Source organism: Gobio gobio (genome assembly GCF_949357685.1).
Source record: "Gobio gobio genome assembly, chromosome: 5".
NCBI lineage: Eukaryota > Metazoa > Chordata > Actinopteri > Cypriniformes > Gobionidae > Gobio > Gobio gobio.
In genome coordinates, this window is record NC_137101.1 from 25,620,986 (window position 1) to 25,636,291 (window position 15,306).

Genomic DNA, 15,306 nt, shown 5'->3' on the forward strand with positions numbered 1-15,306 from the left:
ACAAAGCTTTCTAAAAAGTCAGACCGTGATTGTGTCGCACTGCACAGCATGTGCTCTTTCAGAATGGTGGGACATGCATGTGACCCTGAACCACAAAACCAGTCATAAGGGTCACATTTTTTTAAATTGAGATTTATACATCATCTGATAGCTGAAAAAATTGCTTCCGATTGTTGTATGGTTTGTTAGGACAACTTTGAAAATCTGGAATCTGAGGGAGGGTGCAAAAAAATCTAAATATTGAGAAAATCGCCTTTAAAGTTGTCCAAATTAAGTCCTTAGCAATGCATAATACTAATAATAATACATTTTTGATATATTTACAGTATGAAATTTACAAAATAGGAACATGATCTTTACTTAATATCCTAATGATTTTTGGCAAAAAAAGGAAAATCGATAATTTTGACCCATACAATGTATTGTTGGCTATTGCCATAAATATACCGCACAGGTTTATGACTGGTTTTGTGGTCCAGGGTCACATATTACTTAATGCAGGAAAACTGTCAAGTTGTGCCTGGTAAGGATACCATGTTAGATCCTCCTTAACTCAGCATAAAGACAAACAGAACCGTGTACTTGCGCACGCACATTGAGATCAACGACGAGCGGTTCAAAACTGAAATACGTTCATTTTGCAGCTGTAAATTTCCAGAGCAGTCATCTTAATCTTGTTCTCTCTCTGCATAGACGGATAGACTTTATCAGCCTGTGTGATCACTGGTAATTTCAGTGTACAGATGCAATCGCTCTCTCTCTACCTCCCATTACCTTCTTCCCTCAGGACTGAACAACAATACGCTCCCACACAATAGACAAACAAGAGCCTGTTAACTGGGAGAAAACCCACCACTGAACCAACGACGACGACGACGACTCTGGAGAATCTGTTAACGTAAAGAAACTGAGATCGAAATATTATTGCAACAAAATCAGTAATCTAAAACTGGAAAACACATTTTCATTGTGCTGTGTGAACCAGTTTGATTTCAGGGTCTACCAGTGTTTAATTGTTTGTACTACAGTCATAAATGGTACCTTAGATTTTGGGGCTTGATAAGGAGAGGTGTGCTATTATATTTTCTAACATATTTCTTTTGGTGGATGATAAAACACACACACACAAATCCTGACCCAAGTCATCTGGGGACAACAATAATATTTTTTTTTAACTTTAGGCCTATATCAAATTAAAATCTTTATTCACAGAGTATCACACACTATAAGAGAAATGAAGAAGATCAAAAATAGACGTTCAGATGAAGTTAAGAGCACAAATGTGGTCAGATAGCGCCAACCTGTGGCTAAATATGCTACTGCAGGGGAGAATATTACATAAAACATTTTTACAATGAGGTTGCTAGGGTGATTGTTGTTATTATTAAAAATGGGTTTCCTTCAATGGAAAAAAAGCTCAAATAAAATATAAATATTAGATTAAACGTAAATGAAAATGAGAAATGTTGCAATAGCAACTGACTCAAATAAATGACTAAAATGGAAAAAAATATGTTAAATAGAATATAAATATATTAAAAATGCATGGCAGAAGCACATAAAATGACTAAACTTTCAAATAAAAACTGAAAAATATAAAAATACACTAATTCTCTCTCTCTCGCTATATATACACAGTATATAATACTTAAATAACACTGGTTGCTATGGGTTTGCCACAAATCAAAATAACCCTAAAATGATGGTCCCTAGATATGCCTCAGGTCACTTCTTCAATGTCAATCTATAGGATTTTTATTGCTTTGGGCCGTTTTAATCCTTTGTTTAAATCACTGAGTAGTAAAAGAGAAGTTTGCTTAAGCAAGTAGCACTAAAAATACAAACCACACAAAAGTCCATTGGTGTTCGTAACACTCAAAAACACAGTAGGGCTCCATAACCTTTGTGGTTTGGAGAGATATACATATAGCATATATTCAATATTACAGAAGAATGCACTGTATGTTTAAACTTTTGTCTGTTTTGCCTATACATGCTCATGTAGATTTGTGGCATGAGTGTGTGGAAGTGTGTTGGGGTGTAATACGCCCTCCGACTGATCTATGAGGAAGAAACGGGAGACAGAGAAAAAAAGAAACAACTGGAAATGGAGGAGAGGGAGAAAAAGAGACCCAGAGTCTTTCTTCTGGCAGAGGGGCATCCAGCTGAGCGCTGGCTCCAAGCCCAGTTAGACCCCCTGCCCTGGCTGGACTCTCTCACACACACACACACACACACTCACCTGGGATGTTTGCCATCCGGGCCGGACCTCCGCCAGCTTCTCACACACACTTGGCTGAAAGCCTACAGCCCGCCGACTTCCTGTTTCACACACACACTGACACACGCAAACACACCTCACAGCCAGAGAGCTTCCTGTCCGACCCGAAACAACCCTGATCATGTCCGCCCCTCCACCACCCACTGGCACTGCCTCCGCTGTGTGTGATGAGAAGGCGAGTGTGTGTGTGCCGGATGGAGTGAGAGTGAAGGACTGCCTCACAGGGGGATCAGGGGATACGTAGGTCCCTGGGTGTGTGACTATAGGACGCAACTCAGCCAATATGTGCACAAACAATGCATTTTGGAAAGATGGGCATGAGTAAGGCATGATGGCATATATTGTGTGACAGTAGAAACGCGTCAACTGGTACAGCTTTTGTTATTGAGTTTGTCATATATAGATATATTCGAGTGAATGTTATGTTAGTCATCCTCACAACAAGTTATGTTAAAGCGTCCCATTATGCTTTTTTGATATTCCCTTTCATGCAGTGTGTAATTAGGCTATTTGTGAAGGTAAAAGGTCTGCAAAGTTTTAAAGAATTGATTCTGAACTGCCGATACGAGCCATCAGCAATTCCAGTATCGCTTCCTGTTAAATACCTACGTAACAATGTAACAAATTTGCATTATGCCAGATGACTAATCCATTAAGTTCCAAATTAAATAAAAAAATTTAACAAATAAAGAGTCAAAAATAACCATTACCACATGACTAATATACATTGCCTCTCAGTTAGATTTGTATATGTTTATGAAAGTCTCTTATGCTCCTCAAGGCTGCATTTATTTGATCAAAAATACAATAAAAACAGTCATATTGTGAAATATTATTACAATTTAAAATAACTGTTTTAAGACTAAAGATATTATATATATGTATGTATGTATATATGTATATACACATACATATATACACATTGATCCTTCAGAAATCATTCTGATATGCTGATTTGAAACATTTCCTATCATTATTAATATTGAAAAACCGTTGTGCTGGTTTTGTTTTGTTTTGTTGTTGTTATTTTTTGTGGAAACTGTGATATGATTTTTCAGGAATCTATGACGAATAGAAAGTTCAGAAGAACAATATTTATTTGAAATAGAAATCTTTTGTAACATTATAAATGGCTTTAATGTCACTTTTGATCAATTTTATGCATCCTTGCAAAAAAAAAAAAAAAAAACACACATTTGATCGATAATTCAGCGCAAAATCCACTTCCATTGGATTTTGAGCAAAAAATAACTACATATATTTTTATATACCTTTGCGTTATGTCAATGTGTGGCTTGAATGTCCACAATAAAATAAATGAATACATAACATTAAAAAAAAAAAAATCAGTCAAAGTCTAGTAACATCTTGATGTGCTCAAATGACCCTTGAGGTCTTCTAGGTGACTTTCAGTTGGGCAGCAACACAACTAAATCGAATATAACATTAAAAAAAATAACACTGTTGATTTACAGATTTTAAGTGTGTGCTGTGAGTGTGACCAAGGGAAAACATTTGGAACTAATGTCAAATAATTCATAATTTTTTACCATTTCTCTACTGGAACATTTCAATGATCACGTGAAAATATGATGCATCTTTTTAAAGATTCTTTTCTTTCAGTGTTACACAAACACACCACAGGCTGTGTAAATGAAGCTACTAATTAACATAAAATACCTTCAAAACAATTGCAATTAATCATTATTAAGTGACTGTTCACTTCATTTCAGCATTGTTGCACATGTATTTATTTTGTGTTGTCATTAAATTGCATTATTTTTTTAAATACTAAGAAGTTAAAATGCAAACGGAATACTACTTTTGTTCAGCCAATCAAATATAGTTGCCAATTAAAGGTACATTATGTAACTTTTTTTTTTATTTACAATTTTTTTTTTTTATTTACAACATTTACAACAATTATCAGGTTAACTGGCTCGTATGCAAGGGCTCAAAAGCTACCGAGTGTCTAAACTCGCACAGTGTTCGCCCGGCTCTAGTTACAACTCAACGCTGTTGAATTATCTTATGATAACTTGCTGCATGAATATATTCAGTTTCGCATCTATAAACCTTCCCAGGTACGTACCTTCCTGCAGTGAGACGAGCGGTGGGAAGTACTCTGGGATATAGTCTCTCCTTTCTCCCCTCAGGGCTTCACGGGCGTCCGTTTCAAAGCCAGCAGCAGGAAACTGCAGAACGCTGCTCTTGCTGATGGGAAACTGAGGGATAGTTTGTGGGTAGCCAACTGGCTCCAAGTTATTTACATAGTCCTCAAGTTCAGCTATACTGACTCCCAAAAGTCCAAAAGCCTGGTCCACATCGCTCAGTCCAGGGTCTGTACGTCCATCTGAAAGAAAAAAAAGAGAGATTATGCTATGCGATATATGGAATTAATGTTTATTCAAGAGGCGTAGAGACTCATACAAGAGAGAAAGAAAAAGCATTGGCACATTAAGAAATAGTTTGCTGAATGCATTGATTAACCAATCAGAATCAAGTATTCATGAAAGCCACATCAAGTTATAGAGTGCAACAGTCTGGTTCCGGAAGTAAAAACTCTATTCGTTTTATCCATAGGGAAATTGATTTTGAACCATACATTTTAAACCTACTGTGTGCTACGATGTTATTAATCCAAGGTATTTGCTTCTGCTGAAGCGTCAGCCCACATTATTTCAGCTTATTTTGAAAATAATCATGTGAGCCTAAACTAAAAAAAATGTGTTTAATTGTTATAATTACAATCTTTGATTTGAAACAAAAATGTATTTGAAAACCGGACAAAAAAGGAATAAGAGTGTGTGCTTAACAGATTTAGTGAAGGAAAGAACAACAATCCCATAAAGTATTGCAAACAGCATAATTGAATTAAAAACGATGGAGAAATATAAGTTACAAATGTTGATTATATATACAAAAACTATATATTTTAAGTTTATTGCAAAATATACATATATATTCAAACATTTCAGTAGTTTGAGAGACTGACTTGATTACGTCATTGGCAGCTTGATGGGAGTGGGCGGAGCTAAAGAGATATTTTGCCATGTTGATTGGTGGAATTTTCTTGACAGCATCATCAATTCTGCTGTTAAACACGACTTTTTAAAACCAAGTTAAAATAATGCAGGGTAACGACTTCAACACAAGCAAATACCATCAATTAACAACCTCGTAGCTCACAGTAGGGCTGTCTTAAAAGGTTTATAAGTTATTGTTAAAAATCAGTTTCTCTATGAAAAAAAAAATGAATGGCGTTTTTACTTCCTGAACCGACCGTTTCACTATTACATCTCAAAATCAAATGCATTAATGTGTCAACCAAGTTTTCAAAACATTACTACAATTGCATGTAAACAAGCCAACTTTTCAACACAACTATTTACAAAAATGTTCCATTTAAACACAAAAACAACACCACATGGACCCCAATGAGCAATGTTTTGCAGACTTTGACAACTATAACAGGTTCAGATGAAGTCATTAAAAACACAACAAAATTTCTAAAACTTTAAAATCATAATGAAACCGGAAAATATAACAACTAAATCAAAATATGGTTATAAGAGTATCTCAATGATACTAAAGCGACACTGTTTTGGACACATGATCTACACATACGCACAGATGATGCTGCAGCTTACATCATCACTATGGCAACAAGTGGGAATCCATACTCAGCGTCTGCAAACTATTCCACATGATCTGGTTTACACATTTCAGACTCCAAGAGGGATACTATCCCACATTTCACTTTATTTTGACAGCATATATAGCCTTTTAAGCAACGGCTGATATATGTCAGCCTAAATAAACAGCTAACTAGCCTCTGGTCAGCTGTCAAAACATACAGACTAAGATGTTTGATACCTAGCTTCAGAACAAACGCCTTGCGATAAAAAAATATATACGTTAAGAATCCATAGAAACGGCAGTTTCGTTTTCAGTTAGTTAAGAAAGTTTTATCGCCACAACAGCAAAAACCCCATTTGAGGGGCTAGTTAGCTTAGCAAGCTAACAACATTTGTAGTGGGCGGGGCTTAACAACAAACCCACTATGTAGTGCACAGTACTCCAGCACAGGCTGTTATAAACACAGACAGTTGTAAGGGTCAGAAAGGAGTGTTAAATGACTCACAGAGCTCGGAGTATCGGTGGCAGCTCCGGGCCAGCTGCTGCACGTATCTCTCCAGCACATCGGACAGCAGATCACAGGCGCTCAGCTGCACCGCATCCCAGCCCACCGCCTGACACATCTGCGCCACGGACACCCGCAGCAGCGAGCGCGCGTAACTCTCACACATCTCTCCGCTCCCGAAAGCCCGCTCTCAAGGCGCCCGTAAAGGGTTTGTTTTGATCATTCACATGAATAGGGACATTGGCGCTTCCATAGGAGCCGCCATCTTTACTTCCCGAGCGAAACATTGTGGAGCAATCGATCACGCATGCGCAGAAGAGCCGAGAGTCTGATCGATTGTAGCTTGCTCGATTAGACCACCTAACTTACACAGGCTAGTGCAGTGAGGAAAAGCAGATGGTTTGTAAAGCCTTGAATCTTTCGTTTTGGAAAATATTCTTCTTATCTACTGTGTATGTTTTGTATAATTGAAAGTATTGTTTTTCTTCCGTGTTCTCGACTAGACTTTGTCATGTAATTTAATAATACATCGTTTTACCGAATATCTTTTTCGAATCTTTCATTTATATGAACCGGTTCAACAAACGGTTCTTTTACGTCATCACGTGATCACTGACACCCCCATAAATACATTATGAGTAAGTAGTTGGATAAAGTGATTTTTTTGGTAACACTTTATTTTTACAGTGTCCTTGTTACACATGTTGTATGTACTTACGGTAGTAATAACTATAAATTATGAATAATTAAATGCAACTAACCATACACCAACCCATATTCCTAACCCTAACACCATGGTAAGTAGTACGTACATATAGTTAAGTATTATTACTCAGTACTTAAATAATTAAACTGTAACAAGGACATTTTAAAATAAAGTGCACATTTTTAAATTTCTTTTGTAATCTATATTACATTTCTATTATTATTGTATTGTACTCTGGCACTGGTTTTTTATTTCTTTGTTTTGTTTTTCTTACCTTTGCATGCATATTTATTATTGTATCTTAGTGTATTTCTATTATTCTATACAATACAAATAATAATACAAAGTGGCATATACAAATACAACTATTTGTAGGATTGCATTGCTATTATCTATTTATTGAATCAAATTTTGTGTGTTGCTACTTAATGTTTATAGCATGATTTACCCCAAAAATAATTTATTGGTATTTAAACAATTTTTGGAATATTGTGGGTTGTGTATATATCATCAATATATTTTACTCTATGGTACTCATTTTAATGTATTATTTTTTCTACTACTATAGTACTAACACTGCCGTGGTAGTTTACAGAAGAATAATGGTTGCCAGTTATTTTATTAGTTGTGTAAAAGTTCATATTAATTTATATGACTCACTCAGAAAACACTGTATGAGAAGGATTTAATATTTTAAAACAGAAATATATCCATGTCACCAATGTGGAATTATTGTGATAAATTCATAAATTTCAAGCAAAATACCCATGCTAAAAAATAATTGAATTACTAATGAAGTATAGATGGAATACCATGAATATAATATAACTTTAATTTTCCAACATAAAAATGTCTACAGAATCATAAAGCTGATTGTGCACTGAAACATCTACTTATATTGAACTACTTTTTTAAACAATCAGTAGTGAACTCAGATGACTCAAAAATGTCATCAGAATGGTGCATGGTGATGCGCATCAGATCTCAAATGATAACCATCAGAATCTGAGCTCCCGTGGCAGCTGATTAAATAATACATGAGTGACCCATATGGTCAAACTTTCTCCTTGTCCATTACTTTAATAGATCAGACCCTCTTCTACAATCAGTGACCCCCAAATTCACCCTTTCATGGATCCAGACACCCAACACCAGAGCTCGATCATTTAATCTGATACTGTGGTGGCTGGCAGGGGCTTGGGTTTCAAATGGATAACAAGGAGGCTAAACTTGTTTTGATTGGCAATTATAAGAGAGAACAATAAGGATGCCGTTAAGTCAATTGGGTTTATCAGTAATCAGTTCAGAGTAACTTAATACGGTTTTAAACAAAGTACGTAAACGCCAGAGAGAGGGTTTATGGGAAGGATTGACCTAGTGTTCTGTTTTGGCAGACGTCTTCACTTCAAATGCTCTGTGTATTGATAACCTCGGAGCGTAGCCAAGCCTTTGGCTTCAAAGAAGAGTTCACAAGCTTTAATTCCAATGGAAAACAAGCATGAGTCAGGAAACGTATTTATTTTCTTAAGAGGACATCAAAGCTGATCAGTACATACACTTGAAATAGATTGGAGAAATCAAATGGATGGCGTTTCTCTGTAAGAAGTTTATTTTCTCTGATAGTGTACAAACAGAAGCACATATATACGTATTACTCAATTCTACACCAGGTGACTGAACTGGAGGGTATGAGCGCCAGAACCACACCAGAAGTTTACAGGGCTCCATTTTATCTGCAACGAGAAAAATAAATATATTTAGTACATTTTAAAAACATCAATTGTGGACTTATGAAACAAGGAAAGTAGAAGATAAGTGTAAAGAATAAAACCAAACCATCTTAGAGGTAATAAAAACACTGTTCTGAAGGCCTGTTCACACCAAGACAAATGTTGAGTGCGAAAAACTGTTGTGATAAACATTTTTAAATTGAATGAACAGCTGTTAATGGATCTTATAAGACTGCTATGAACATCTGCATACCATCAATGTGACAACTTTATGGAGAAGAGTTCTAGTTTCCTTCAAATCGCAAAAAACCCTGCCAACCAAAAAGATTTGCGCTAGTTGTCTGCAACATGGTGGTGCTCACAAACTTGCACACAGCAGTCCAGGAGTGTTATTTTAGCATCACTGAGATACTTTAATTCTGCTAAGTTTTAGTACATTTAGTAATTGTGGTTGTCTGTTTTAGTTTTGTCATTTGAAAAAAATGTCTTTTTTTATACATTTTTATTTCAGTTTGGTTTATCAGGTTAATGAAACTAAATAACAGGTTAATTAACTAAATGAAAATAAGAAACGTTTAAGTTTTTTTAAAATATTTTATTTATCAGTTTTTTATGGTTTTAGTTTGTTAACTATAACACTGATACTAGTACAATCTATACATTTAATAATGTGTCAAATAATGTACTTAGTCTTTCCTTCCTGTGACGGGGAAACTTTAAATGAATTGGAAATTAAGTTAAAATTACATACAGTTTGTGTAACCAAATAATAACCACATTCAGGCTTTGAAATGTTAAGCGCTCAGTTATTTAATGAAATCCTAGCCTTTTGTTTAGTTGAATAAATCCCATAAATAAGGCAGTATCGCAATTCGTTTTTTCCATCCCAAAATATAAGATGGCTTAAAATGATCATTAAGACGCTTATACCATTTAAGGCATTGAAGATTTTTTTCTGATCTTACATTTAAGAAAACTGATCTGTAGGGAATTTTTTTTTTTTATTCGCACACATGCTCCAAAATGCATTTGAAATTGTAGTTTCGAGTAGGTGCTTATTTTCAATGAGTATGTTCTTTGTTTTTGTCATATGACCTACCAGTGTCAGTTGCATCGCCTCACTGCCATTAGGTATGTTCAACTTGAAGTGGCGCTGCACAGACCGATCGGTGTATGAAATCGGAGTACCGCAAGAACGATTAGAGCAGACAGCTCCATGTGCTTTAGAATTGCACTGTTTACTTTGGATGTCATACACCGATCGGTCTCCATAGTGGGCACCACATCAAGTCGAACAATCCTCTCCCGTGGCCTCATGGGATAGTTAAGTGTCCATCATATGCACACTCGGAATCTCGTCGAAAGTAGTTGTTAATCCGGGTACAGTGAATTCGGACACATTTCCTTAGTCACATACTGTTTTTTTACCTACTATATACAATGCAAATATACGATTTCAGATTTAATTTGTTTATTGCTGTATTTATGCGGTTACAAAAGCTCCACCCACTGGTGTGACTTTGCATTTTCATCCAGCCCTTCGGCCATACTTTTTCCCCCGCATTGGTCTAAAGAGAAAACTCAAACCACAATTTTTCATGATGAACATTCGTATGGGTGTGAACAGGCCTTAAATCAGTCACGAACAAGGCCAAAAACATATTCTATATGAAAGTAAATAGATGTGTAAACATTTCAGAACAGCAGCACATAAAAATCTAGTTTAGGTAAAATCATTTGAAGTCAAATACTTGCTTCTAATGCGTTTCAGGCCTAATCAATAAGACTAAAAGTCAATTTGTCACTGTCTAACAAAAAGTACAGCTATTTTACTCAATTAATGGAGCTTTTATTAATTACAATCAATCTAAAAATAAAAAATAAAATTTAAAAACACCAAAACCCCCTAAAAGAACCTACTGCATGGAACAACAACAAAAAAAACATATACAGGAAACCAAACCTATGCTATTTCTCTACAAGCACGCACTATATCCTACAGGATGTTACCTCAGTCATGCCTCAGTCTCTGTGAATGATGAATGCATGCAATTTATGGAAAGTTAGTGAGGGAAAGATGGAAATGTAATTAATATGGGTTAGTAAAAACTTAAAAGGTGTAAAAATAAAATGACACAGAAGTCTGAACATCGGAAATGGTTTCCCATTGGATGTTTCTATTAGGGCTGCACGATTAATCGAAATCGAACCGCAATCGCGATTTGGCTTATGTGCGGTTATGAAAGCACAAAGGCTGCGATTTTAATTAAATAAATAAATGCTCAGCTTGTCAGTGAAGAGCGACTCTGTGATCAGGAGTAAACGCTGCTCAGTCTGAAAGCACTGTGAGTTTGAGCAACATGTGTCAAACATCTTCACAAACTAGTAATGCGAAGCGTTCATAAACCTGTTGTCCAACCAAATACAACGTTTAATAACATGATTTAACTCCCTTCATATCGTCAGTCGAGCTGATGGGGCTTCTTATCACAGAATGTCAATCAGCACTGCATACTTTATTATGAAAATACCCGAGAAGGCTTGAAGAACTCAATATCTTGCCGCAGAAGTATTATCTTCATGTTTAATCAGCCAAAGCGTTTCTATCTTAGTTTTATTCAACATACAGTGTGAGCATCACAGAGATTTCCCATAGGGATTTCCTGAGAACCAATGATTACTTCTCTGGCGCAAATGTGTCGTTTCTGCTCGAGGGTGCCCTCTGGCTTCCAGTATGAATGAAACTTTTGGGTAGAAAATAAGAAAAATAAAACTTCTCTCTAAATAAATTTATATGACAATCCATATGTTTTTCTTCAATGTACAGGAGTTTTAATCCCCACAGTGGATGCATAAGAGGCTCATATTTCATATTAAAGACACATGATAAAAAGCTCAGATTTGTATAATAATTGTGTTTTACCATAAATCCTTAGACCTTTCTACTGATTTTTAGTCATAGGCTGTCTGCATACTAATAGGTAACCCATAATTTTTAGTTTTCTGTAAAATATAAATATTATTATTATTATACCGTTACATTTATTCTTAAATGCTCCATTTTATTTTTTTAATAATGAATGTTATTGTAATAGTAATATTTCTTATTTTTATTTAGCAATAATCATAATTATTAGTCACATTAATATATAAACACAATGTTGTTATATACACACACACTTTTCATTTGTAAAAATTAATAAATAATAATAATCGCATTTTAAATCGAAATTTTAACCAGAATAATCGCAATTAGATATTTTCCCCAAATCGTGCAGCCCTCGTTTCTATCAATAAAATGAAAAAGGAGAGATGCATGCATGGGTTATTAATGGGATAAAGAGAAGAAAAAAAAAAAATTCTTACAGAGCAGCAGCTCCAGAAATGATCTCAATGAGCTCCTTGGTGATGACGGCCTGGCGGGTTCGGTTAAAGGTCAGGGTCAGCTTGTCTATAATATCAGCTGATGGACAGGGGAAAAAAATAAAAGATTACAAATAAGAAAGAAAAAGGTACAAGAGAGCAAAAAAAAAATCCTGTTAATAACAGTGATCATGTATTCTTAGCAAGGAATATAGGCCATAGGTCCTTTGAAACTGAAAAGACAAATTTAAGATAACTCACAAGCATTCTTGCTGGCGTTGTCCATAGCGGTCATCCTGGCGCTCTGTTCACTGGTGGTGGACTCCTTCATCCCGTAGAAAATAACGTTGACCAGAGAAAACTCCTGATAGTTCCTCAGCACATCAGCATCAATGTCATCATAGATACCCATGTTCTCTGAATAACACACAACAAATTAACAGATTGATTCGGTTTCAGTGTCATTTTAGAGCATGTCATGATGGCTAGTAAGAGCAGAACGGTTCAAGTCAAGGAAAGCCATATAGGCTGCCATTCAGATAATTTGTCATCTCATAATCTTTTGATAATTAAGGTAATTCTGTTGTAATAGCTTGCACACAGCACGTCGGGACTTTATTTTGAATCGTTGAACTACATTTACAAAAAAAAAGACAAGTAAACAGTCAATAGCAAAATAAGACCAAACGATAGCACAAATACAATAGAATAGACAAAATTAAGAAATAGTATAAGAATTACTAAATGTAAAAACGAAATACAAATTAACATCATTCAAGAGAAGTGAGTGATTTTCTCTTTGTCTTTTGTTCTTTGATTAAGATGAGACAGCTGCAGGTTTAATAGGCTGCTGTAACTTTAAGAGCTTATGCACAAATCCAATATACTGTTACACAACATGCAATTTATTTTTCAATTATTTGTGTTCCAAAATCAAAATTATCTGAATATGCGACATCATTTTGTATGTATTGGACATTTAAGCGCAATAAGCCTTAAGTCGGCCACGGAGGCAGCAGAAGTTGCCTCAAGATGGCTATGGATCAGGAGAGGAGAGCTGTGTATAATTTGTTTTATATGCATGCATGCATGTGTGACCCATTGGAATGTTTAAGCCAAATAATAAAAGAACACAAATTTATATAAATAAAATATTTGAAATGCTACAATTGAACTTTGTACATTTTAAATATTTTATAATGTACAACATGCATTGTTTTTTATTTATTGTGATTTTTTAAAGCCAACATTTAATAAAAGGATTACCTAATTTTTAAAGATTAACTTTAAGTGAGCATTAGACAATGGCAAAGGTGATATAAATACAGAAAATATGGCAAATAAAGATGCACAAAAAAAAAAAAAAAAAACGATTAGCAATGGCACATGGTATGTGCTATGATACGTATCCTGCCCAAACATATATACTGCCAGTGAAAGAATACCTGAGCCTGCAACGGTGTCAACGGAATACAGAGGTTTCTCATCTGTCCTGTATGAAATCACAGACCTGCAGAGGACACAAATCAGCATCAAAACCAAGAACAAACCTTTTTGCACTGCATTCGGTTTATCTTTAGTGCATTATGTAACAAACCTGAATCTGTTGAATACAATGGTTCCCTGGTCAAACTCATAGCCAGAGTCCAGGAGCTCTGAGGCAATGATAGAAGCATCCACAAAAGTGGGAGGCCTGCGGCCCACCTCCTTGCAGTTGATCAGGATGTGTTTGCCATGGGTCCTGATGGATTAGGTAAAGCAAGTGATTAAAGCAATGAACATGATATTTGAAATCAGCATGATGTGCATACAAACTTAAGAAATGTCAAAGAGAGATACCTGTAGAGCAGACCTCTAAGTTTGTCACCCACATTGACAACCATGACCTCTTTGCCGGCACCAGTGAGCTTGGCGATCTCACTTTTCATGGCTTTGGCCACACTGGTGTGAATGGCACCACAAAGACCACGGTCAGATGACACACCGATGATCAAGTGCTTATTCTTGTCTTCTGGAGCCTTGATCTCAGCCTTCTCATAGAGTGCTAAACAACAAAAATATGAAAAATAACATTCCCAAAGTATCCCAAGACATTTGTGCATAATAAACTTGACTTTTGTGGATAATAAACTGCATACCCAAAGAGCCAGTGCCATAGACTCGGGCAGGCCTGAGGGATCTCTCGGCTCTGGCATACTTTGCAGCTGCCACCATCTTCATGGACTTGGTGATCTTCTGGATGTTCTTGATGGACTTCAACCGCAGGGTGACTGGTAACAGGATAAAACACTGGTCAGAAACTTCATACTTCATACATCTGTCAATTATGTATGATAACAGTACTGCAACATAAATATTATCAAAATACAAATAAAGGCAAGCTGATTAAATATAGCAAGAAATAGCATTTATAAAAGACATTAATGTTGTCCTTTTATAAAGGAAAATTTACTTACTGTCCTTCAAGGTTGCCATGTTCCTGACCTGCCCACTGCAAGAGACGTTTCACAAAGGTTAATTTCTTCCACAAAAACAAAACAATACAATAACTCTTTAAACAATGATGAAACAATACATATGACAGCAATTGAGTTACATTGAATGTAGTGCAAACCCTGGAAAACAACACCCTTCTATTAAGCCTTTGCACGACAAGTTAACACGATTTACATACAAATAGTTCATAATTCAACTCATCGGTCTATAGGCACGTGTTTATTCAGATTATTACTATTAAATGTAATAATAAATATGGAAATGTCACGTCGGGCGCCGCTGTCATAGGCTTAAGCACACTGCGGCCTAAAGTTCAGCACGTCCTTGCTCCATTTCAACTGCATTTCATTGACAAACTCACACAATTTCGCTCCATTAAGTAAAATGCTAATTAAATGCTTGTTTGTACTAAATTAGAGATTGTATAAATCAATAAATTCTCACCATTGTGGGAGGAACACCGCCGCGCTGGTTCTGGCGAACATGTTCACTTCACTGAAGGTCGGTCAGAGCCACCGGTCTGCGCATGCGCAAATAAAGCGCAGGAACGAACGCGTACTCATTATAATCTCGCGATATTACAAGT

General features: G+C 35.8%; 2 protein-coding genes across 5 annotated transcripts in view; both read right to left on the reverse strand.

Moving 5' to 3' along the window:
- Positions 1-15,306, reverse strand: part of taf3 (TAF3 RNA polymerase II, TATA box binding protein (TBP)-associated facto) — a 996,662-nt gene that overhangs the window by 48,937 nt on the left and 932,419 nt on the right. The window contains exons 1-2 of one of the 3 annotated variants that reach the window (XM_079817182.1): positions 6,426-6,715; positions 4,374-4,634 (exon numbers count right to left, since the gene is read on the reverse strand). The exons of 1 other annotated variant lie outside the window; for it this stretch is intronic. In XM_079817182.1, the coding sequence (XP_079673308.1) occupies positions 4,374-4,634; positions 6,426-6,591 (427 nt within the window). In that variant the 5' untranslated portion in view covers positions 6,592-6,715. Of the gene's footprint in view, positions 1-2,242; positions 2,361-4,373; positions 4,635-6,425; positions 6,716-15,306 lie in introns of those variants that run through there. One more of the 3 variants, XM_079817183.1, reaches the window with a different exon arrangement.
- atp5f1c (ATP synthase F1 subunit gamma) lies at positions 8,634-15,266 on the reverse strand (the record flags this gene model as incomplete). Of its 2 annotated transcripts, XM_079817242.1 has the most annotated exons (9): positions 15,165-15,266; positions 14,681-14,715; positions 14,363-14,494; positions 14,064-14,268; positions 13,822-13,965; positions 13,670-13,734; positions 12,486-12,641; positions 12,228-12,324; positions 8,634-8,864 (listed from the first exon to the last, which is right to left on the reverse strand). In XM_079817242.1, the coding sequence occupies exons 1-9, from the start codon at positions 15,203-15,205 to the stop codon at positions 8,861-8,863; spliced, it is 879 nt and encodes a 292-aa protein (XP_079673368.1). In that variant the 5' UTR covers positions 15,206-15,266. The 2 variants fall into 2 exon arrangements, with proteins under 2 accessions (XP_079673368.1, XP_079673369.1); XM_079817243.1 differs by lacking the exon at positions 8,634-8,864 and having other exon boundaries at positions 12,224-12,324; positions 15,165-15,257.